Consider the following 24,187-nt stretch of genomic DNA (forward strand, 5'->3'; position numbering starts at 1 on the left):
GTGAAAACAGACCTGAGTTCAAACCCTAGCTTATAAACCCAGTGATTTGGGCCCACCTCCTCCACCTCTGGGATCCTCTTCCCCCCCCTCCACAGAGAGGATCACAGGATGCCTACCTCTGACTATGAAGTTGAAAAATACATCCAATAATATGGGAGGCATTCAATACATATTCATTTCATCCTTTTCTCATGAATCCTTTCCTCTTTGGTGACTTTATGATTCAGTACTTCCTGGAATTCAAAGCACTAGGAATTTTCCAAAGAGCTTAAAGTGCTTACTGAGCTTCTGAGCTCTTCCCAGCATTACTTTCTGACAGAGGTGAGTAGTAGAGATGGGTCAGAAATCAGACAAACCAGGCTTTGCTTGCTGGCCCAGCAGCCCCCTCTCACCTGCCATTTTCTACCCTGTTCTCACTGGGCAAGAATGGTGTTGTCACAAACAAGACAGTCCACACCACAGATACAATCAGTGTTGCTTGGTGCACTCTGCCGCCTACAGAGATGAGCACCTATTATCTCCTAAAGGGTTGGGACTGGGATCCAGCAGGAGGCCATTGGAACGACAGGCATCGGCCAGCTGGTACACCTCCCTGCATGGCCTGGGGTCTCGGGGCCCCTGGAGTACACAATAAAGGGATGGGTTTGAGGGGGATGCTGAGGACTTTCAAGCTCAAAGTTCCTCTAAGCCAGAAGGCAGAGAATTTCTACCGGTGAAAAGTAATATTTCTGCCTTCTGTTCCTTTCTGTAGGCTATACTCCTGAATTGTGTTTGCACTTTTTCATGAAGAAAACATTTTTTAAGTCTATGTAACATCTCTTTCCTAAGAGGGGGACTTCTTGCAGGGACAGCATGGGGGGTGGGAAGCAGGGAGTTAACAATGAGGGAGGATGTAGGAAAAATGACAATATCGTCTTAGAGCAGATCACCCCAATCTCTTGTGTTTGCCCAGGTTAAGGAGGCTTGCCTGACTTGTTCTACTTCACAGGAAAGTGGGAAAAAGTTATGTATCTCCATTTCCCCCCAAGCCTCTTACACTTGCCTGTGTAAGCCTTACACCCGAAGTTCAGAGAGAAAATATAAATTAAAAAAGAACTTACATCTGAACAAAGTTTTTTTCTTTTCTTCACCTGTACATTTTTTTTTTTTTTTTGAGATGAGAGAATTGATGAAGGAAAGAATTCCTTTTTCAACTCAGAGGCTCTATGTTTAGTCCAATAATAACTTCCATTGTCAAGTGTAGCTGCCCCAAAATGAACACAATCAATGAAAAGCAGTTGAAAAGAGTTGTCTTATATGATTTCTATCTCTGAAGGTAAAGGGCACACATACAATGTTATCTATCCTGATTCGATCCCAGTATTTCCTCTAAAGGAGAAAGAGAGAGACTCAAAAGGGAGAGGAGTTGGCTCTCAGTAGCTTTCCTTTCAGCTGGAAAAGGAATTGGGCTGGTTGCTACTTCAGTTGGCCTCTTCTTCTGGGGTTTGTGGAGGGGTGGCCTTTACTGCAGTCCACTAGTGCCCCCTACTGTCCACTTCAGGAAACACACAGGGCAGCCTGAACTGCTAAACCTGGATAGGTCATCTAAACACCCTTTCAACGTTTCTGACAAAGAAATCCCAAAAACTTGAAACGGTGTGATTCCATCTTTAATTCACTGAGGGAAGTTTATAGTCAAGTTATATTACTTTAGAGACTTACAGAATGTTACGAAGGAGCTTTAGAAAATATTTAACTTTTTTTTTTCTAAGTGTATTAGCTCTGAAATATATTAGCAGTTATGTGAAACCAAAGGGGACTAGGCAATGCGAAGTTAAATAGCCATTAAGTAAACGTTAAATAGGCAGGTTCTTTCCTGCTGGACTACTCAGACCCTTTAATATGGATTATGTATCTCCCAAGGAGAAATGCAATTTCCCATTAGCACTTGAAAATACAACTACTTTTTATTTGAATTTCTTGTAGGGCCAATATTCCAAGAAACACACTTGGGTAGTGGTGATCGAGTCTAAATGAATCATTCTGCAAATTTGGAAACTGAGCCCCAGGGAGGTGCCAGTGACTGGGTGGTTAGCAGAGCCATCCTGAGGATCCGTTGGGAGGTTCTCAAGCTCCCAGAGGGGCTTCTTCCCTAGAGCACCCCTGTCAGAGTTGATCTTTAGCATTTCTGTTTTCATAAAGCATGTGTATTTGTGGAATGGGGAAGGGCACTGCCTTTAGCCAAGGATACTGGGAAAGTGAAGTAGGCTCCTTTCAAGTATGCTCCAACTCTCGCTAGAGAATTTGTTTCTGGTATTTTCAATTCAATTTCTGTCTCTTGTGAAAAACTTTATTGTTTTATAAAAACCCTATATTCAACAAATATTTTATTTTATTTTTATTTTTTAATGTTTATTTTAAGGGAAAGAGAGAAAGAGCAAGCAGGGGAGGGGAGAGAGAGACAGAGAGAGAATCCCAAGGAGGCTCTGCGATGGCAGCACAGAGCCCAACGTGGGGCTCAATCTCATGAAATGTAAGATCATGACCTGAGACGACACCAAGAGTAAGAAGGTTAACTGAGCCACCCAGGTGCCCCTATATTCAACAAATATTTATTATGCACACAGCTCTGCGCTAGTTGGATGATACAAAGAAGAGCAACATGATACACCACATTGGTTAAGAGCAAATGTTTGGAAGTCAAGTTCTGGTTCTGCCATATTCTGGCTGCATGTATTTGGACAAGTTACTTATTATCTTTAAGAGTCAAGATATGGAGACAATCTAAGTGTGCATCAACAGATGAATGGACTAAGAACCTGCCATATAGGGCATCTGGGTGGCTCAGTCGGTTGAGCCTCTGATTTTGGCTCAGGTCATGATCTCACAGTTGGTGAGTTCAAGCCCTGCATCAGGCTCCTCACTGACAGTGCAGAGCCTGCTTGGGATGCTGTCTCCTTCTCAAAATAAACAAATTTTAAAACTTAAAAAAATTTTTTTAAAAAGAAACCGCCATGTATTTGTATATATAAATACGGTGAGATACATATAATGGAATATTGTCCAGCCTTTCAAAAAGACATGTTGACATTTGCAACAACGTGGCTGAACCCAGAAGACATTATGCTAAGTGAAATAAGCCAGACACAGAAAGAAAAAAGCTGAATGATGTCACTTATTAAAAAATTGAATATATAGAAGCAAAGAATAGAATGGTGGTTACCAGGGACAGGAGGTGGAGGAAATAAGATGTTGGTCAAATGGTACAAATTTTCAGTTATGTAAGATGAAGAAGTGTAGAAACCTAATGTACACCATGGTGACTATATTTAATAATACTGTAACAAATATTATAAACTTGCTAACAGAGTAGATTTCAGATGCTCTCCTCACAACAACAAAATGTAACCATGAAAGGAAAAGATATGTTAATTAGCTTGAAGGCAGTAACCATTTCATTATATGTGTGTGTGTGTGTATCAAATAATCATGTTGTACACTGTAAATATATACAATTTTTATTTAAAAATCAATTTAACATACACTAATTTGGATGTAAATTTAAAAATAAAATAATAAAAACTAAATAAATAAAATAAAAAACCAATTTAATAAATAAATATAACACTTAGACTCCCCACCTATAAAATGCAGATATCTTCACAGGATTGAGGGTATTATATACTAATACTTTCACAGGATTGTTTTGAGGACTGAATTAGAAAATACATGTAAAATGGTTAGCACAATGCCAGCACATATAAGCGTTCAATAAATATTTGCTGCTATATTGGAGCAAGAAAGAAAACAAGCACGTCCAAAACAGATGAACATATGGGGGGAGAGAGAAGAAAGGGAAACAAACCACAAGTGACTTTAGTGATAGAGAACAAACTGAGGGTTGATGGAGGGAGGTGGGTGGGAGATGCGCTAGATGGGTGATGGGTATTAAGAAGGACACTTGTGATGAGCACTGGGTATTATATGTAAATGATGAATTACTGAATTCTACTCCTGAAACCAATATTGCACTGTATAGTAACTAAAATATAAATTTACAAAGGTACATCCCAAAACCTCAAATAACAATATAAGGGGATGGATCAGAGATAGCAACTAGATTTCATGCTGCTTACAAACCACACTGAGCTTGTACTGTCTGCCTCAAGTTCTATGTTAAGAATTCTGATGTTCCTACCAGCCTTAGAGGGAAGGAGCACCCATTTCAATTAGTGATGTTTTTCATGAGTAGGGGAGTGTGGATATGAGGTTATATGGTACATGCCATTCTTAGGATGAATAAAATGTCACGTGTGGCAGATTAGATAGAACAGTCATTTCTGGAGGAGATGGGACAGAGGCACTTGGGGGATGGGTTTGATACGAATGAAAGGACAGGAAGTAAGGCAGGAAGAGGTATCTGGCACCAGGAGTTTTCCGAGAAAATGTGTTAAGGATAAAACCCACATGGCCATTTGTGTGGCGGTAAGCAGACCGGCCTGTCTAGAGAAAGGTTTGATGCTAAAGATTAGCTCTATAAATATGGTGACCAGAGCTACTGAGCTGGTGACCCAACATCAAGTAAGCTGTCCCATTGTTCCCATAAATTCCCTCATGTGCCCTGGGCCATGTGCCTGAATCTGAAGTCCAGAAAATGTGGACACCAGGAAGTTTCTAGTACCATCTTGTCTACCATGGAGCTATTCAAAGGCTCTTTCCCTTTGCTCGTGAAGACCATCCTTTCATGTTGAGTTCATGGCTGCTGTTCAAAACCCATCACTCTCTGTGCACTTTAGAAAGTTGTTACAAATGTCTTCCATCATGCACAGATGGCAACGCAGCCCCAAACATCTTAGATCCTCAACAAATGCACTCACGGATTAAATTGTCATTGAAAATGAAAAACGAAGAAGCAACTCACCAGAAACTAGCCGGCATGTATAGCCTGTGCCTCCTCTATATTCAGAAGTGAGCTGTCTCTGGGGGTGGTTGGTAGAGGGAGGTGTATCGAAGAGATATGTATTAAAGCCACAAATAAGGGTGGGAAGTTTTGAAAAATGCCTGCTTGTAAGACGTCATAATTTGGCCTAATGAGGTGGTATTCATCCATTCTTTTTTGTGGAGTGTCTACCACAAAGCAGGGACTTCTGTATTAGTTAGGACTTATGTGGTTACCAGTGACAGAGAGACCTAACTCAAACTCATTTAAGCAAAAGAGGGGGTTATTATAAAGGATAATGTGATCTCTGTGAAACCCAGAGACAGGAATGTGCCTGAGGCATGGGAACAACTGAAACCAGGAACTCAAAACCATCAGGTTTCCTTTTTATTCTTCTTGTCTCTGTCTGTCCATTCACTCTCTTCATTAGTTTCATTCTTCATGCAAACTAATGATCAGCTTTCTTCATGTGGTGAAAAACATGGGGGCAAAGAGCTCGCTAACAAACAGTACATTTCATAGCTTTGGTCAGCAGGAAAAGGGAAAAAAAAAAGCTATCTTAACATTCTTTATGGTTCCAAGTTGAAAAATTCTAGGGAAAGACTCACTGAAGCAGTTGGGAGTCAGGTAAACTCCACGGGGTCATGAAACAACATAGCAGATCCTGTGGGAACCACAAAGATGGGGATCAGGGAGAGGAAACTTCTGGAAGAAAGGGGGTGGGGTGAGGTGCTGGGCAAACAAAACAAGAAATGCCTGTTATATCTTCCCTTATTGACTGCCAACTCAACTTAGCTATCAATCAATTCCATTCATTTAATAAGTACCTATTTACTCACTCACTGAGTATCTGCTACCTGCCAGGTGCTGTGCCAGATTTAGGCATGAAAAGATGACGATGGTATCTCTTAAGAGTGCTAGGCATTCAGAAATACAAAAATACAAAATAATTATTTTGTGTATATATATATATATGTGTATATATATATATATGTATATATATATATGTGTATATATATATATATGTATATATATATATATTTGGTTTAGGACCTTTAGGAACTTACCATATAACTGGGGAGAGAAAACTGTGCGTTTGTAGAATAACCAAGTGTCAAGCTACGTGTTATGGATGATGAGGATAAAAGAAGGTAAGTGGGATCAGTAAGCCTGGAACCAGGGGAAGCATGTTGGAGGGGGTGATACTTCTGCAGGGTCTTTAGAGGGTGAGGAAGTTTTTGTTTATGACTACATGTGTTTCAAGTGCAGGATTTTCACAACATCACACTAAGTCAGGCCCTCTGCTCATGGCTCTCTGCATCTGGAGGCCTTTTGGAATGCAGCCGTCAGCCAGTGGCCCTGTTTCTTTCTCAGAGACAGGACTACCACCCACAGCTCTTCTGATAGCCTTGTTTTTTATTGCCATGGCTCATTGGATCAAAGCCTCTGAGTTTGATGTCAGTTCAGAATAATTCAAGGATTAACTCATCTTTCTGTGCTTGGGGAGCTACACAAGCAACATCTGGTACAGCCTGCAGAGGGATTCTTCACCCAAAGAGTTTCAAATTTCAACATGTGAGCCATCCTGCTGAATAACATCATCGACGGGAAACAGCACTCAGAGCCCTCATCTTGTAACAAGAGCTCTGTGTAACACCCCGTGGTCATGTTTTGCACACAACTATAATAAATGATGCAAATTGTAACAGGTTCTTTATCATCTTGTTTCTTGCAAAAGGACTGAATTCCACATTGATGGGGTTAAAATTCCCTTGTGGATTTTCTCTGGGACCATTCCATAGCCCGCGCTAGCACCATTAATAACATCCTTCCTGTGCATGGACCAGCCCATAGGCTCACATTTTAATGTTGTCACAGAGAATTTCTTGGCCATTCCTTTTGTCAAATCCCATCTGTCACCTCCCTGTCTTCCCAGGTCCTCTGGAAAATCTGTGGTTAGGACCATTCCTCACCCCTTGGTAAATCCTGGTTTGGTAAAGCCCTTACTGTATCCCCCCATGGGTTAGTTCCACTACTCTCGGAGTTGTCTTCAAGTCACGATTTTGCCACGTTCTTAAAAGTGACACACTATAGCTTATTTATTTTTGAGGGGGGTAGGGGCAGAGAGAGGGAGTGAGAGAATCCCAAGCAGGCTCTGCACTGTCAGCATAGAGCCTGAAGCAGGGCTCAAACTCATAAACTGTGAGATCATGACTTAAGCTGAAATCAAGTGTTGGATGCTTAACCAACTGAGCCACCCAGGCACCCCAGGTTACACACTGTAATAACTAATAATTGGGTGCTTTGTGTCAGGAATGTATTATTATAGAGGTACTGTTATCTTTACCCATAACTCACTGGAAAGGAAAAGGAGGCTCAGTGTTTGAGTTGCCCAAGCATGAGATATGAATCCATGTCTGTCTCATTTCAAAGACTGTGTTCTTTTTAAGGGATAAATATAGGGACCCAAGAATATGGTCATGGGAGTGTCACATGGGAATCCCTGCTTCCAAGCTGGGGAGGGAGAAGGGAAGAAGGAAATGCAAAGAATATGTCTCTGAATTCAGAGGAGGAGAATTTTGAGACACGGTAAACTGTGTCTAAAGCCAGGACAGGTTGGGGACTATTGAGACATGAGAAAGTTATTGGCAAATGTTTTCAAGAAAAGCTGGAGTAGAGTAATGGACCTGGAAGAGGTCAGATAGTGAGTGGAATGGTACAAACTCTGCCAACAAAAGGAAAGAGCCACTAGGCAGATGATAAAGTGAAAGGCTGGTCCCCATCTACTAACCTTGAAACTCTGGGGATGGGGACCAGGAGTTGTTTTAACAAACCCTCCAGGTGATGCTGATGCACACTCAAGTTTGTGACCCACTTCTATTGCAGAGTTTCTCAGCCTTGGCTGCACACTGGAATCACCTGGATTCCCTCCGAGTGATTCTAACAGGCAGCCAGAGTAGAAAACCACCTCCTCAGTCAAATGGGGAGGAAGGAACGATTCTAGCTGCACTGCAGAGTTCTGGATATCCCAGGCCCTGTGCTAAGGATGGGCCCAAAGATAAGCCAACAAGCTCCCAGTGCTTTACAGGTCTTGCTCCAATGAATCCTCATGACAAGTCTATGAGGCAGGTACCATCATCCGTCCCATTTTATACATGAACATGTTGAGTTTCCAAGAAGTTACCTGACTTGCCAGGATCTGGCAAGGCTGGAACTTGAAATTAAGCCTCCTTTGACTCCAAAGTACTCATTTTTTAAAAAATTGTGGTAAAATATACATAACACAAAAATCACCGCTTTTGGATTTAAGTAAAGAAAAGAAAAACTATAGAGAACAAACTGAGGGTTGATGGAGAGGAGGTGGGTAGAGGGATGGGCTAGATGGCTGATGGGTACTCTGGAGGGCATGTGTTGCGATGAGCACTGGGTATTGTATGTGATGAGTCACTAAATTCTCCTCCCGAAACCAATACTACACTGTATGTTAACTAACTTAAATTTAAGTAAAACTTTGGAAGAAAAAAAAAAATCACCACTTTCACCATTTGCAGGTATATCATTCAGTGGCATTAAAGTATATTCACAATGTTGTGCAACTATGACCACTATCCATTTCCAGAACTTTTTTATCACTTCAAACAGAAACTCCCTATTCTCCTCTCCCTCCAGGCCTGGTAACCTCTATCCTGCTGTCTCTCTGAATCAAAGTATTTCTTCTAAATCACTGTTTCCAGATGGGCTCAAAGAAGAAATGGAGGTGCTAAAATTGATCATTTTTTCCCTTGAATAAAGGTATCTCTGAGTTAGCTAAGGCTCCCATTTGCAACCTGTGTTTCCCAAACACTGAAAAATCTGTGACTCCCACCAAACAGTATATTCTCTCTTCCTCTCTGTGCCACAGCATAGGGGAATCCCTCCACTCTGTGTCTTTTCTCACCTTGCCTCCATTTAGCAAACTGGCTCCTCCTCCAGGTCTCCCTCCAGGCATGATTATCCCTGGGGATCTGAACCAGGTGCCTCAACTGGTCACACAGACCAGGCTTTGCAAACCGGCGTGCGCTCCAGTCATGTTGGCATTTTGTTAAAATGCAGATTTGGACTTAGTGGGTCTGGGGCAGGGCCCTAAAATTCTGCATTGCTATCAAGCTTTCAGGTGATGTTCATGCTGCTGGTCCCCGAACTGCACTTAGAGCAACGAGATCAAAGAGTGTAGTGCTTCTCCATAGTACGTTTTACAGTAGTATTCCCTTGGCTGTTTCTCCATTCCACTGTAAATACCTTGAGGCCAGAGCCCGTCTTATTTATTGTCATATTCCGTAGCCCAGCACTGTGCCAACCCAGAGTAACTCTCAATAAATGTCGACAAATGAATAAGTTAATGAGCTCACAGGCTGGAAAAATAAAAAGGAACCAGATCTGTAAAGTACCTCACAGACCATACTAGGGGATTTATGGGGAGCCACTAAAGGATTTCAAGAGGGTTATATATATATCATATGTGTATGTGCAATGTGTTATAAAGGACCAAGACTGAGATCAACGAAACAATAGTGAGCTACTCTACTAGTCTAAGCAAATGATTATGAAGGCCTGCACCAAGGTAGTGATGGTGGAAATAGGAGAAAGAGAATTAAAGACCATAGAGATGGGTTGATCAGACATTCCAATTGCTTCAGACAGATCCAGTTTATTCTAGGTACAATTGCCAATAGTGTCCCTTTCACTCCCCCAAAATACTCTGGTTTGGCTAAACCATCTGTTCACCCTGTACATAGGAGATAAACTTATTAGAATATGAGGTCGGGTAGGGAACAGAGTAAGAAGTCTAGGATATGGTTCTCAAGTTTCTGCCCTGGGTGACCCAGTGGATGTTAACACCATTTACTAAGCTAGGCAGCCAGAAGGAGAAGCAGTGGGAGAAGTTTCTTCTTAAAATATAAATAGTTAAGTCATATAGCAAGTCACTGAAAAGTGTTAAGTAAATTGCAGTAATTTACTAGCATGAAAAAATTACAAAGGAGGCATACAAATGGTTGGAGTTTTGGAGAATACCGATCAAAGGGATCGCCAAACTGAGAACGACATTTCTTCCTGAAGCTCTGAACAGAGTTAGTCTCAGAGCAATTTGTTAGGAAACCTGCCCTAATCTGCCACTCAGACCAACTGCAAATGGGAAGTCAAAATGGCCAATTAATTCTGGGTTTTATTTCTCTGCATTTGCTTCCCTTCAAGTCACCTATGTGTCTACTCCCAACAGCCAACGATCTTCAGGATGCCCTGGATCACATTTGAGCATGGTCATTTAGAGTCCAGATAATGATGTACGACGCTAAGGCTTAACGAACTGAGTCAGAACAACACATCTCCTGAACACGAAAATGTTCTCTCTCATTTATAGGCCACGTGACCCACAATCCTTACTAACCTCTGTCCACACTTGCCAACACCTCAGCTTTTTCCCCTCTCCCCCAACATGTCAACAACCAGGTAATTATTTAATAAAACTCAGAACATACCTTTTCTTCTTCTCTTGGCCAGAGAAACCCGGGATTTTCCCAGTTTCAACTTCAAGGTGGCTCTTAAGGGTTCCAAGTGCAGTCAAGCGGAAGAGTAAATTCACCCTCGAGAACCTTTTGAGGGAACTTTCAAACAAAACTGTGACTTTTCAAGTATTAAGAGGAAATGACAGACTGAACTAAGCTCAGGATTCATTTTAGTACACGTGTTAAAGGTTATGTTAGCAGCTGTCAAATTGCTGGCCAGCTCTAAATACATCACTCTTCACCTTAAATCAGATGTCTTGGGTGGTACCAGGAACCTGCTCCTCTGGGCCGACCCTGAGCAAAAGGATCACTCACGAAGGTGAAGTCTGTCTTCCAGGCATTCTTATCACTGGTGCCAATATCATTCTGATGGGCAAGAGACCTGGAACCCAGGACCCCAAGTCCTGAGACCGTTATGGTTTCCTGCTGCTGTTAGAGACCCAGAGAACTCTGACGCTGTGGGGGAAGCTATGCATGTGGTGGGGGGTGGGGGAGCTCTGTACTTTCCACCCAGTTTTCCTGTGAACCTAAACCACTTTAAAAAGTAAAACGTGTAAATATTTTAAATGGCATAAAAGGGGGTTGCTTGGGTGGCTCAGCTGGTTAAGCATCTGACTCTTAGTTTCAGCTCAGAACATGATCTCACGGTTCATAGGATCCAGCTCCATGTTGGGTTCCACGCTGATAGCACGGAGCCTGCTTGGGATTCTGTCTCTCTCCCTCTATCTCTCTTTCACTCTCTCTCTCTCTCTGCCCCTTCTCCACCCACACGCTCTCTCTCTCTCTGTCTCTCTCTCTCAAAATAAATAAACATTTAAAAAATAGCATAAAAGGTACATTTAGGAAAAATTAAAACCTATTATTTCTAAATAAGTTTTTTTCAGTTTCTCAAAGCTGGAGTTTCCTCTCTCTCTTTGTGGCTCCTGCATTGCTGTATCCCCCACCCACTTGGGCCATTCCACAATGACCACCAAGCCAAGGGGTCAGGGAGGGCCAAAGGATCTGTGAATTCTCCCTGGTGTTCGGTCATGAGTCTGTCTGCCAGAAAGGGGAAAAGGGATATTGTGATTGATGACTGAGGTCTATAAAAGCAAAGTATTCTCAGAAGAAAGTGTAAGTGAATAGTAGCCCTTCAAAGAGATGCCAGAAAGTGGGTAGAAAAAGCACAAGATTAGAAGAGGCAATGACAAAAGTGCAAGATCACAATGAAAACCCCAAGTGAGATGGATACACTTTTGACCATGAAAACGAGAAGAGGTGGAGCCTTTGGGGAGGAGAGAGAAGAGAGTCCTGCTGTCCACAGAGAGGGGAGCAAACAGCCTTGCCCTCCCTGTCTTAGGTGCTTAAATAAAAAGGGGGAACAAAGAGGGAGAGTGTTTGTAGAAGAACAGTGACACGGTCACCCTGCCTCTGTCCCACACCATCTACCCCAGAATCCACATCTGTGCCTGTCGATGAATGACTGACTCACCCTTGCAAAGGTGAACTTACAATCAGCATCCTCAGTTTAGAAGGAAGGGTAAAATAGTTGGAAAGATTTCCCAACCAAAAAAAAAATGATCAAGTAAAAAGGTTCTAAAGGCAAGATGACTATATTTGCCAAATTACAAACCCAGTTCCCATTTGTCCCAGCATTCCCGCTTATGGGAATTTCTCCCACAGATTTCCTCACACATGCATGAAATGATGTATGTACAAGGTCATGCAGGAGTCTGGGAACCACACGATAGCTCATCAAACAGGGGACTTGTTAAATAAATGATGGCACAGCCACACAATGGAATACAATGCAGGTGTAACACAGAACCAACTAAAAAAATAAGGAAGCTCTCTGTATTGATAAGGAAGCATCTCCAAGACCCATTGCTTAGTCAAAAAAAGGAAGGCTCAAAGCTGCCGGTACAGTATGCTACACTGGGGGCAGAAGTTAAAAGGGAAACATTTTAAAAAGTGTTTCCGCTTGTATTTTCATAAAAAGTGGCTATTTGCAAAAAGAGAGGTGTATGGATAAAGGTGTGTGGATAAAGGAAGAGTACAAAGGCTTTTCACAGAATACCTTTTTATTTTGTTTTGATTTTTGAATCCCCTGAATACTATTACTGATTCAAAAATTTTTAAATAACAAATGGTTCAGGAAGTAAGGGCTGGGAGTGGGAGCAGCTGAATCCCCGCTTATCTAGAAATTATCTTTCCACCCCAGGATGGTAAGGCCTATCAGTCAGGGCTCTTACAGGGCTATGCATCAGAAATCCTTATCAAGTTTATCGAAGTTCAAAAGACTCTGTCAACTCTTGTAACCGAGGAGTTCAGAGGTAGAGCTGGCTTCGGGGACAGTGGGGCACAGAGCACTCCTCACTGCCGGGGGACTAACTGTGGGCTTACTACGTGTCTGATGGCACCCTGGCTCAATTCTCGGAGCAGATGGTTGGTACCTCGTTCAGCATTTTCTGGGCATCGATTTTGGAAGTCACCGCCACCCCCCAGTATGGGTCTGGCATCCTGCTGCCTTTCACTTTAGAAGATGAGTCTCCTGGGGGTGACCAAGGAGAGCCAGAAGCTTCTCCTCCAGGGCTTGAGGCTGTGGTTGCTCTCTTATGCAACAGACAGGACGCAAATGCATGACATTCCGGCCTTGAGAATGCGGGCGTTCAGAGCCAGACCAAGAATATGTGTGTGGGGAGACGGCTGGGCTTACTGACTTGCCGGAATCAGGGAGTGGGAGAGAATGGGATGCCACTTATCTCCCTCCCGCTCCCCCTTCCTCATTCCAGGGCCCAAACACCACACCAGCATGTCTCCAACTGAGCAAAAGAATGAGAACATGGGACAATGCCACATGCAAGGGATGTTAGGAAACCCAAACACGGCACAACACTGATGTACTTAATTTGGTTTGTGAGATGCAATTTCTGTGGAATCCTCCGTTAGTGTTTAAAAAAAAAAGGAAGAAAGAAAAAGACCCACTTGATCAGAAATCAGGAAAACAAGGGTCCCAGACCGGGATCTGTTGCCATCCCACCGTAGAACCTCTTGCATATCACAGAGCTTCTCTTTGCCTTAGTTTCCTCTTCTGAGAAATGTGATAATTGACTGCCTGACCAGACACATGGGGGCGAAATAAAAACACAAAAAGCTTGAAAATATATAACTTTGAAGGTTTTTTTTTTTGTTTTTTTTTTCAACGTTTTTTATTTATTTTTGGGACAGAGAGAGACAGAGCATGAACGGGGGAGGGGCAGAGAGAGAGGGAGACACAGAATGGGAAACAGGCTCCAGGCTCCGAGCCATCAGCCCAGAGCCTGACGCGGGGCTCGAACTCACGGACCGTGAGATCGTGACCTGGCTGAAGTCGGACGCTTAACCGACTGCGCCACCCAGGCGCCCCTATAACTTTGAAGTTAACTGAAGGCCTGTTTGTTACCTAAGTGGCTGATGTTTACTTTTTTTTTTTAACCTGAAAAGGTTGTCAGCGAGTATAATTTGCTTTACTTGGAAACAAGTTGTCGTGTGGTACCACTCAAGACATGTGGTGTGGGGGTTTGGGCGAAAGCTTTAATTCCATGACGGAATCTACTGCTTTGTGTCTGCCCCAGATCCATTTCCCGCTCCTTTCTTCTGAAAAACAACTTTCACCCACCATCAGCCCAGCATCTCAGACACAGTTGACCTGTCCGGAGGTGGACAGGTGACACAAGGCTGACTAATCAGAGCATCATACTTCCCTGAGCTGGGCATGGGCATGTGACCCAAGCCAGCCAGTCAGAGATAATGAGCTTTAACTCCCAGGCTTTTGATGGAACTATTGAGAAGTCTTCTCTTTCTGCTGGACAGGTTGTAGGCCTGGAGCTTCTAGAAGCCATCGCACTTCCACCGGGGGAAAACCTGCCTGAGAATGATGTCAATAGAGAGAAAAAGCAGAGCTGCAAGAGGGAGAGAAGAAATGGAGTTCTGGTGCCACTTTCAGACCAGCCATCCCTAAAGCCAGCTGTACCCGTGGACTTCTCAGTCACTTGAGTCAACAGATGCCCCTTTCTTCCTCAACAAATTTGAGTTGGATTTCTGGCACCATCAACTCTAAGAGTCCAGACTGATATGAACTTCTGATACTAATGTTTGAGTCTCTACAAAGATGACCCACTGTGCCCACATGCAAAGCTGTAAGAATTAAGAAAACATAGAGTTTAAATTCTACCTCTATAAAGTCCAAGTGGAGCTAGAATTGTTCCCTGGATATACACACTTCATGGTAGTACCTAGTCAACGTGTTATAATTGAACAGAAACACAAATTGCTAAAATAAAGAAATATTTCATTTTATTCTACTCTTTTAGCCAAGAGGGCCAAGGAAATGCAAAGTCATGGAAATTAGAAATAATACCATAAATGTGGATGAGACCAGCTTTAGGGGTTTCAGGGAACCAGCAGAATGTGATTGTCTGGAGTAATTTTTGGCGTTCTCAGTTTGGCAAGCCAGGTGTACCGTTCTGTCTATCCCATGTAACAATTTTGGTGGTAACTGTCCAGGTTGAAGAGAGTTGGCATAGGGTCGTGAAGCCCAAACAACTGAAATGTTTACAGTACCCAAAGCAAAACAGTCAACATTACTGAGTGATACAGACCATTTGTTTATCACTTAACTAGTAAACCAGTGTAAATCTCACTATGCAGCACTACAAATACCCCTAGTCATTCCTTCACTTGTTCACTCATTCATTCATGCATTCATGAGTATTTATTGAGCACCTGCTGTGTACCAGGAGGCATCCTGGTAAACGCCTGATTTACAAAGATAAAGATCAAGGCACATACTCTGCCAATCTATCTCACGGAGAGATACGGACATGAAGAATAATAATGCATCATGAGAAGTGCAGATAAGAAAAATCTGTTCAAAGTGAGTCCCAGCTGAGGACTCATTCTCCTACAGGTTTCACGGCACAGGAATGTGACATTTTCCCGCCATCTTCAAGATAATGAATGCTTGCCAGAGCTTCAGTCAGTCTTTCAGTTCCAGTGTTACTATGGGGACCCACAGCATCACGACAAGTTGTAACAGACTCAGACATGGTTATCAGGTTCTCACTGCTGAATACAGGCAACACAGTTTGTTGTTGCTGAGGTGGCCGACTGCTTCATTCACTCGGTAAATCTTTATTGAAGAGCCATGATGTGTTCACCACTCCTGGATTCCCTCCCAGGCTGTCCAAGCTCTGGCCCTGGCAAATGAACTCAAGGTCTGGACCCACTTGGCCAGATGGAGGTTTGTGGTCTGGAGGGTCTTTGAAGGAAGGCCTTCTCTTCAGTTTTCAAACCTAAGCCTTAACATGTCAAGGCCCGCTTCTTGTTCTGGAATGATTTGCTTTTCATTTGTCATTTGTGATCTGGGTGAGACGGTAGAGCGTGTAGGTCGTGTAGGTCTTAACAAAGGACCAGGTTCACATTTCGTGAGGTATGCAAACATCCAGCTACAGGCATAAAAAGAAGGATCAAATAAACTGCACCCTCTACCTTCTCCCCTCTCCTCTCTCAGACCTACATGCTCTTCCACAGGTTTACTGCCATGAAATAAATTCGAGATGTGAGTTTCAGCTTCTGAGTCAGACTATATATCAATTTATGCCAGTTACAACAAAGGTGTCTTTACAAATGGTCTTTTTAATGCTTTTCACAGCTTGGCTTTTGTGGAGGGTTCGTATTAACCAGAGGTCTTCCCACAATCCATCTCTTCCACAAACGGTCCCTGAGATACCTTCCATCCTTGCTCATCCAGCAAGGACAATGATCCAGAATCCAACGAGGCTTTCTTGTCAGGTGCTTGTTTCCGTTTTCTGGTTGTTCTAAGGTTTTTCTAATCTGCCTTGCTGAATTCATCCCACCTGGAATTAGGCCCACTATGGCATGCCAGTCAGCAGCAAGGGTAAACACTGTGGCTCTGTGGGCAGGGAGGCCCGTGGGGGGCGGAATTTAAAACCTGAGGTCTTCTGTGTTCACTTAGAGTTAATGTGCATAGAGATAGTAAGGCCTTTCAGCAGAAGCATTTTGCTTAGTTCACATAAAAATCAGAGTATCCTTGATAGTGTTAATTTGTTAACTAAATCATTGCGATCATTATAAATCAAATTTTGTAAGTGTTCTCGTGATATAAAATTAGACAGTTCATGCTCTAAAAATAAAAATTTTAAATGAATATGCCCTGATTTTACTTCTTAGTGAATTCCTTATTTAGTGTATTCGCACCAATCACACACAAAGAAAACAAAACAGAATCTGTGCAAAAACAAGAGCTGTCCATTTTCTGTAACACCTTATCTTCTCTGTAATGAATTTGTTAATACAAAAAAGTGTCTACTTAGAAAATTATAAAAACATTGCTACGATGTCACAAATGCTCTACACTCACTATGAAAACATACCTTTGGAAATAGTACAACTATTGGGAATTCTTAATGAAATTCAAGTCCCGGATGTACTGCAGATGCGTTCCACACAGGGCAGCATTAAGACCCTCCTCTGTACCACTTCCAGAAATTGCCTGCGACTTTCACTGAGTGACATATAATTCTTCTTTCTTCAAATATCATCATTGATTTCTGTGGATATCCTTAGGGTGACGCTCTATTAAAGACAGAAGAAAAAGGTTTCAAAGGAAGTACATTGGTGCCAGCTATGGACTCCCAAAAGCTTTGCCCCACCCCTTCAGAGATGACCTCACTATGGTTTCTGCAGAGTTCGAGTTGGGTCTTAAAGGGTTTTCTTGGCTTTCTTCTATATCCTTTCAGCTAAGAATTCACTTGTTTCAAAATGTAAGATCTTCCCTGTTGTCAAACCTGATAAGGTCCTACCTTCTCTCTACCTTGGGAACATTTTCCACAACAAATTTTTGTTTATTAAATGGACATATTTCCTATTATTCGGAACTAGTAAATGAGGCCTTCAAAAAGCTAATAACCAAGATATCTGACTATAGGCATCTAGTGGCAGAGGACATATGAGAATTTCATTGTTGGGAGAGCTGTTAAAGATGCTTCCCTTAATATTTACATGTTTTTCAAACACATAAGGGTAAAAAGACAGATAGTGCTTTCTTAATTTTTTTAAATTTTTAAATTTTTATTTTTTTAGTGTAAGAAATGTTCTGTGGATTTCTCCTAATCCTAATTGTCAGCAATTTATAACATTTGAATTGGTAAATACCTACCTGGAAATCGTGGATGAATGTTAGGAAGTAGAAAATAAAACCAAAGGCCACTGTCCATTCACAGATTGCACTCACTACGTGATATATATAATCCTAATAGCAACAATAAAGAAACAGAATTTAGCCTCAATACCTTCACCATACTGTATGTATTGAAATACAATGCTGGTCAGACCAAATGAAAACCTTGTCTGATGAGCACAAATCAACCCCTTGAGAAAAGGCAGTGAAAGGCCAGGGAGATGAACACCTGCCCAATGAGAATGTGAATGCAATTATCCCAAAAGTTCTTGGGGCTCTCGTACGCTCTGGTTTTACGACCTAGTCTGTACACTTCAAAAGGCAGAATAAGGGCCACAAAATGGCTGAGAAACATATTTGGACTCAAGGGAAGAAAGAACTTTCCATTCAAGGCATGACTTGCTCTCCCACTGCTAAGGAATCCCAAAGTTCAAAGGCATGCCTAAAAACATCTATCTAGTCAGCCTTTGGGCCCTTGTTAAAACAGAATGAGCTCTCGCACCTGGAGGAGACTGGCTGTCACCACTTGGTGTTACATTTCCTGTTACTATACAAAATGTCCGTTTAGAACCTAATTCTGCTTAACACTGTAAGGTAAACACAGCCACAAAGCGCAGGCTAATGAGACATCTACACGTTAACTATCTTATTGGGGGCAGGGATGAAAGAATGGAAGGCTTTAATTGGGGGTTTCTCCTATGTGGGCCAGAGAATTAATAAAAATAAATGGAACTGATGATTGCAAAAAGAGAGGGAGGACTGAGAGCCTACTCCTCATCGGCCCAATTCCGTTTTCCTCAAATAGGAAACTGTGACTCCAGTGTTGTTTTGAGAGATTCAGAAAAAAAGCCTGTGTTTGTGTGTTTGTGTATGTGATCTCTCCTGATTTTTAAATGCGGTAAATTACTTTAAAAGCATTTTTAGGGGCACCTGGGTGGCTCAGTCCGTCAAGCGTCTGACTTCGGCTCAGGCCATGATCTCACGATTCGGGAGTTCTAGCTCCATGTCAGGCTCTGTGCTGACAGTGATTCAGAGCCTGCTTGGGATTCTCTCTCTCTTGCTTTCTCTGACCCTCCTCTGTCCCCCACCACCAACTCTCAAAATAAATAAACTGTTTTTTTTTTTTTAATGAGACAATGATATTATAAGGGTGCCTGGGTGGCTCAGTTGGTTAAGCATCCAATTTTAGCTCAGGTCGTAATACTGAAGCTCACAAATTCGAGCCCCACATCAGGCTCTGTGCTGATAGCTCAGAGTCTGGAGCCTGCTTCAGATTCTGTCTCCCTCTCTCTCTGCCCCTCCCCCACTCAGGCTCCATCTGTCTCTCAAAGATAAGTAAGCAGTAAGCATTAAAAAGAAATTTTTAAAAAATAATAAAATAAAATGAGACAATGATATTATAATTCTTACACTCCCTACCAAGTAAGTCAATGCACAGGAATGTGCTATAAAGTTCCCAAGCACTCCACAGAAGTCTGGGGAAGTACCTAACTGATTATTCCATTCAGTGAATTAATGCAAAGGGTTTTGTGTGCATTCCTTGATATTGGGAACAGAAAGCAACACAAGCATAGCATGGTAATTTATGGAGTGAACAAAAATGTGGTACTTTTCATATTTTTAAGATAGAAGACAAAATAAAAAACAATTTTCAACTGCCTGGGGGATATATATACTCTGATGAATCCTTCCCAGCTGCTGGTTTGTTTGATTTGTGGTGAAATGCCTCCCCCCAGTGGCTGAATGGTAAAAATACACCGGAAGCTGCTTGGCTGTGAGGTCTGGCTTTCAGAAGGGACTTTGTTAAAACTTGTGTCTGGATCATTATTTTCCTCCCCATCTTCAGTCTCTCTGTTGTCTCTTGCAGGCTTCCTCACATGCCCCAGTCCTCTGTTGTGGAAAATCCACTGATCCCACTGGCTCTCCAGCCACCATCTTATTTCTCCCTTTCCTCACACCTCCAAACACTAGACTGATGAATGAATGAACCATCCCTCTCACCATTTCTTTAACCTCCTGCAATTGGCTTCTGATACCAACATTTTACTGAAACTGCCTTTTGAAAAACATCAGTAGCTCCCCTAGTCCTTGAAAAACAAACTGCCATTCTCCCACTAACTCTCCTCTCCTGGGCATCATTCGTTCCCTATGTGGCATCTAGATGAGCCACCACTATGAGTAGCCAATGGCATGAGTCCATCTCAACTCCAAACCTTCAATGCCAGGTGTTCTGACATTTGGGCTGGAAATTACCAGTCCTTCTACCCTGTGCCCTGATGGTTCCCAGTTGGCCCCCCCCCCCCCCCGCCCAGTCTAGTCCCTCACAATAACTGGACATTTCTCTTTAATGTTTCACTACAGCCTCAGATTCAGCAATTCTAAAACCAAACCACCCAGTCCCCACCTGCCCCCGGCCATGGAATCATTTATTCCTGTTCAGGACCCTACTTCTCTCTGTTTATGGGGACAGATTCTTTGCTTTCCCCAAGATAATACTTGGAAGTCTTCTTTGATTCATGTCCTTCTATTCTCATTTGTCACTTGCCAGTACCCATTAAATATTTCCCCATATTACTTCCACCTTAGGCTGATTTTTTTATTTCCTTTTTTTTTTTTTTTAGTTTATTTATTTATTTTGAGAGAGAGAGGGAGACAGAGAGAGAGTGTGTGTGTGTATGTGCGCGTGCATGCACATGAGCAGGAGAGGGGCGGAGAGAGAGGAAAAGAGAATCCCAAGCAGACTCCAGACCTGTCAGCATAGAGCCCTACGCGGGGCTTGATCTCACAACGGTCAGCTGAAATCAAGAGTCAGATGCTTAACCAATTGAGTGAGCCACCCAGATGCCCCTTTTTTCATTCCATTTTTAAAAGTTTTAAATTTTCATTTCTGTATGGTTAACATATAGTGTTATATTAATCTCAGGTGTACAATATAATGGCTCAACATTTCCATATATTATTCAGTGCTCATCATGATTAGTGTACTCTTAATCCCCTTCACCTATTTCATCCATTCCTCTACCCACCTCCCCTCTGCTAATCATCTGTTTATCCTCTATAGTTAAAAGTCTGTTTCTTGGCTTGTCTCTCTCTCTCTTTTTCCCTTTGCTCTTTTGTTTTTTAAATGCCACATATGAGGGAAATCATATGGTATTTGTCTTTCTCTGACTTATTTCACTTAGTATATACTCTCTGGCTCCATCCATGTTGTTGTAAATAGCAAGATTTCATTCTTTTCATGGCTGAGTAATATCTCATTGTGTATATATTCCACATCTTCTTTATCCATTTATTTATCAACGGGTATTTGGACCACTTCCATAATTTAGCTATTGTAAATAATGTAGTAAACATAGGGGTGCATCTATCCTTTTGAATTAGAATTTTTGTATTTTTTGGGTAAATACCCAGTAGCATGATTACTGGATCATATGGTGCTTCTATTTTTAACTTTTTGAGGAACCTCCATCCTGCTTTCCACAGTGGCTGCACCAGTTTGCATTCCCACCAACAGTGCATGAGGGTCCCTTTCTTTTCACATCCTCCTTAACATTTGTTTCGTGTGTTTTTTATTTTAGCCATTCTGACAGGTGTCAGAACGAGGTGACATCTCCTTGTGGTTTTGATTTTCATTTCCCTGACAATGAGTGCTGCTGAGTCCCCTAGGCGAATCTTGAGTTGAAAGCTAGAGAACTGCCTTCTTCCTGCCACCTTAACTCCGGGCTCTCTCCTCATCCATTCATCCCAGGGTTGCTTCTGACTAATATCTCCCTGCCAATCTTCTTTCCACGTACTTGCCTATTCAAAAACTTTGCGTTAACTCCCCTCCTGCAAATATAGCCCTGACCACATTTATTTTCCACGCATCCTGAAACAAACTACCCTCCATGCTGGAGCTGATCTCATCCTTTCTGCTTAACATTCTCCGCTTCCTCTGCCCTCCATACACCTTAATTCCTACTGACCCCCCTACCCTACCTCTTTTGATTAGGAAATTCAATTAGGAATTCAAAACTTTGAAAATAATCCCAGGAACCACGTTCAACCATCATACTGAGTTAAATTTTACCTTTTCTTTTGGATTCCATTCCAGCTTGGTTATAGAAATTAGTGAAGCACAGGCGATCACTAAAAAAAGGAGATTGTTAAGGAAAGTCCAGAAAAAAGCCAGGTCTTTGAATGTTAAGACTATTCTGCTAATAATCATCACACAGGGTCAAAATATTAATACCAACATTTCTGTAATCAAACCAGTTATATCAGCTTCTTATAATCTCAACCCTTAAATTAGACTGTGATGGAAATACAGTCATTCCTTAGCAATACCTTTTCAGTTACGTATAGTAAAATTTTAATTTGTGGCTACATTATGCCCTACTCTGCTTTTTAAATTTTGTCAAAATGACTGACACAGCCATCCAGATACGTTCTTTTTGAATACTCTTCCCCTAAAATACTACTTTCCCTAAATAAAAGTATTGAATAAAAATACTCTTTCCCTAAAATACTATTTTCAAGACAACAGCTTTAAGGAAAGATTAACATTTCAAGGTACAAAAGCACCACAAACTACCAAGATTCGTCTACAAAAACAAGGTAAAGATTCAAACTCCTGTCTTTAAAAAACAGACTTTTCCCATCAAGTAATCAGGTATAAGCAGAGCCCTTCCTTCCTGGCCCAAAGGGTGTACAAATCAAAGAGATCATGTCCTACCTCTGACCTTAGGAGATACCCTGAGAGGCCAGTCAAACAGTGCCCAGGACTGAGGCCAGAGCCTCCGTTGACTGTCTGCACAAAGGCGGGGACAGCCATTCTGATGGAGCTTAGAAGGCAAAAGAGAAGGCTAGAGAATGAGATGCTCTTAAAATGCTTTTGCAAACAGACGAATTCAAAGCTTAGAGTCAATGCCAAGTTTAGAACTTCCTCTGAATAAAGAGTCAGCATCTCCTCTCCCTGCCCTCCCCACCCCCCAATATTTTGCAATTCTTAACACTTCTCGGTTTCTCAAAATAAAAGGAGTAGAAAGCATAGAAGATTCTCTGATCATGTCATTACCATATCTGTTTCTAATAGTTTAAAAGTCTCTTAATTCTTTGTTCTTGAGTCCTATCTTCTGTGCATCAGGTACCATGCTGGTGGGGAGGAAGGGGGAGATAGAGAAAACTCTGGAAAAACAGACTTGGTGTCAGCTCTTGGAAACATCGCAGCCTTGTCGGACGAAGCCCAGGGAATGTGCTGCATTAAGACAGAAAAGAACAGGGCACAGTGATGACTCAGAGGGAAAACAATGAGTTCAGAGTGGAATCGGGTGTGAGGGGTCAGGAAAGGCTTCACTGAGTTGAGCCTAATCTGAGTTGAGGCTTGAGGAGCTCTCTAGAGCAGCGTCACCCCAGAAATTAATGCCAGCCACATGCGTAATTTAAAATATTCTACTATAGTAGCCACAGTAAAAAACAAACAAACAAACAAACAAACAAACAACAACAACAAAAAACCTAAAAAGAACCAAATGAGGGGGTGTCTGGCTGGCTCAGTCAGTAGAGCATGTGACTCTTGATCTCGGGGTTGTGAGATCAAGCCCCCTGTTGGGTGTAGAGATTACTTAAAAATAAAATCTTAGGGGCGTCTGGGTGGCTCTGGGCCTCTGGGTGGCTGGAGTCCAACATCCGACTCTTGATTTTGGCTCAGGTCATAATCCCAGGATCATGGGATTGAACCCCACGTTGGATTCCGTGCTGAGTGTGGAACCTGCTTAAGATTCTCCCATTCTCGGATAAAGAAAATGTGGTATATATATATATATACAATGGAGTATTACTCGGCAATCAAAAAGAATGAAATCTTGCCATTTGCAACTATGTGGATGGAACTGGAGGGTATTATGCTAAGTGAAATTAGTCAGTCAGAGAAAGACAAAAATCATATGACTTCACTCATATGAGGACTTTAAGAAACAAAACAGATGAACATAAGGGAAAGGAAACAAAAATAATATAAAAACAGGGAGGGGAACAAAACATAAGAGACTCTTAAATATGGGGAACAAAAAGAGGGTTAGTGGAGGGGTTGTGGGAGGGGAGGATGGGCTAAATGGGTAAGGGGAATTAGGGAATATACTCCTGAAATCATTGCTTCACTATATGCTAAGTAATTTGGATGTAAATTTTAAAAAATAAAAAATGAAGTTAAAAAAAAAAGATTCTCCTATTCTCTCCCCCTGCCCCTCCCCGACTTGAGCATGCACTCTCCCCAAAATAAAAAAATTAAAAAATAAATAAAAATAAATCTTAATACATAAATAAAACCAAATGAAATTAATTTTAATAATATATCTTACCTAACTCAATATATCAAAAATGGTATCATTTCAACATGCAATAATATAAAGAAGTAATGTGACGTATTTTATATTCTCCTTTTCTTTCTTCTTAAATCTTTGAAATCACTGTGGTTTTTACACTTACTGCACATCTCCATGTGGACCAGCCACATTTCAAGTGCTCAGT

At 41.8% G+C, this 24,187-nt stretch overlaps 1 protein-coding gene across 6 annotated transcripts in view; it reads right to left on the reverse strand.

Annotated features, from left to right (window-relative positions):
• The window catches only part of DRAM1 (DNA damage regulated autophagy modulator 1), a 71,199-nt gene that overhangs the window by 8,779 nt on the left and 38,233 nt on the right, over positions 1 to 24,187 (reverse strand). Inside the window, exons 5-8 of one of the 6 annotated variants that reach the window (XR_005795348.1) lie at positions 21,750 to 21,808; positions 17,660 to 17,752; positions 16,875 to 17,076; positions 14,753 to 15,024 (exon numbers count right to left, since the gene is read on the reverse strand). Coding sequence is in view for 2 of the 6 variants with exons in the window: in XM_040491077.1 (XP_040347011.1) it covers positions 17,032 to 17,076; positions 17,660 to 17,752; positions 21,750 to 21,808 (197 nt within the window). In the remaining 4 variants the exon portion in view is untranslated. Of the gene's footprint in view, positions 1 to 14,752; positions 17,077 to 17,659; positions 17,753 to 21,749; positions 21,809 to 22,394; positions 22,504 to 22,736; positions 22,917 to 24,187 lie in introns of those variants that run through there. The other 5 variants (XR_005795351.1, XR_005795350.1, XR_005795349.1 and 2 more) reach the window with 5 other exon arrangements.

The sequence above is a fragment of the Herpailurus yagouaroundi genome, unplaced genomic scaffold (genome assembly GCF_014898765.1).
Source record: "Herpailurus yagouaroundi ecotype Mexico unplaced genomic scaffold, PumYag 182, whole genome shotgun sequence".
NCBI lineage: Eukaryota > Metazoa > Chordata > Mammalia > Carnivora > Felidae > Herpailurus > Herpailurus yagouaroundi.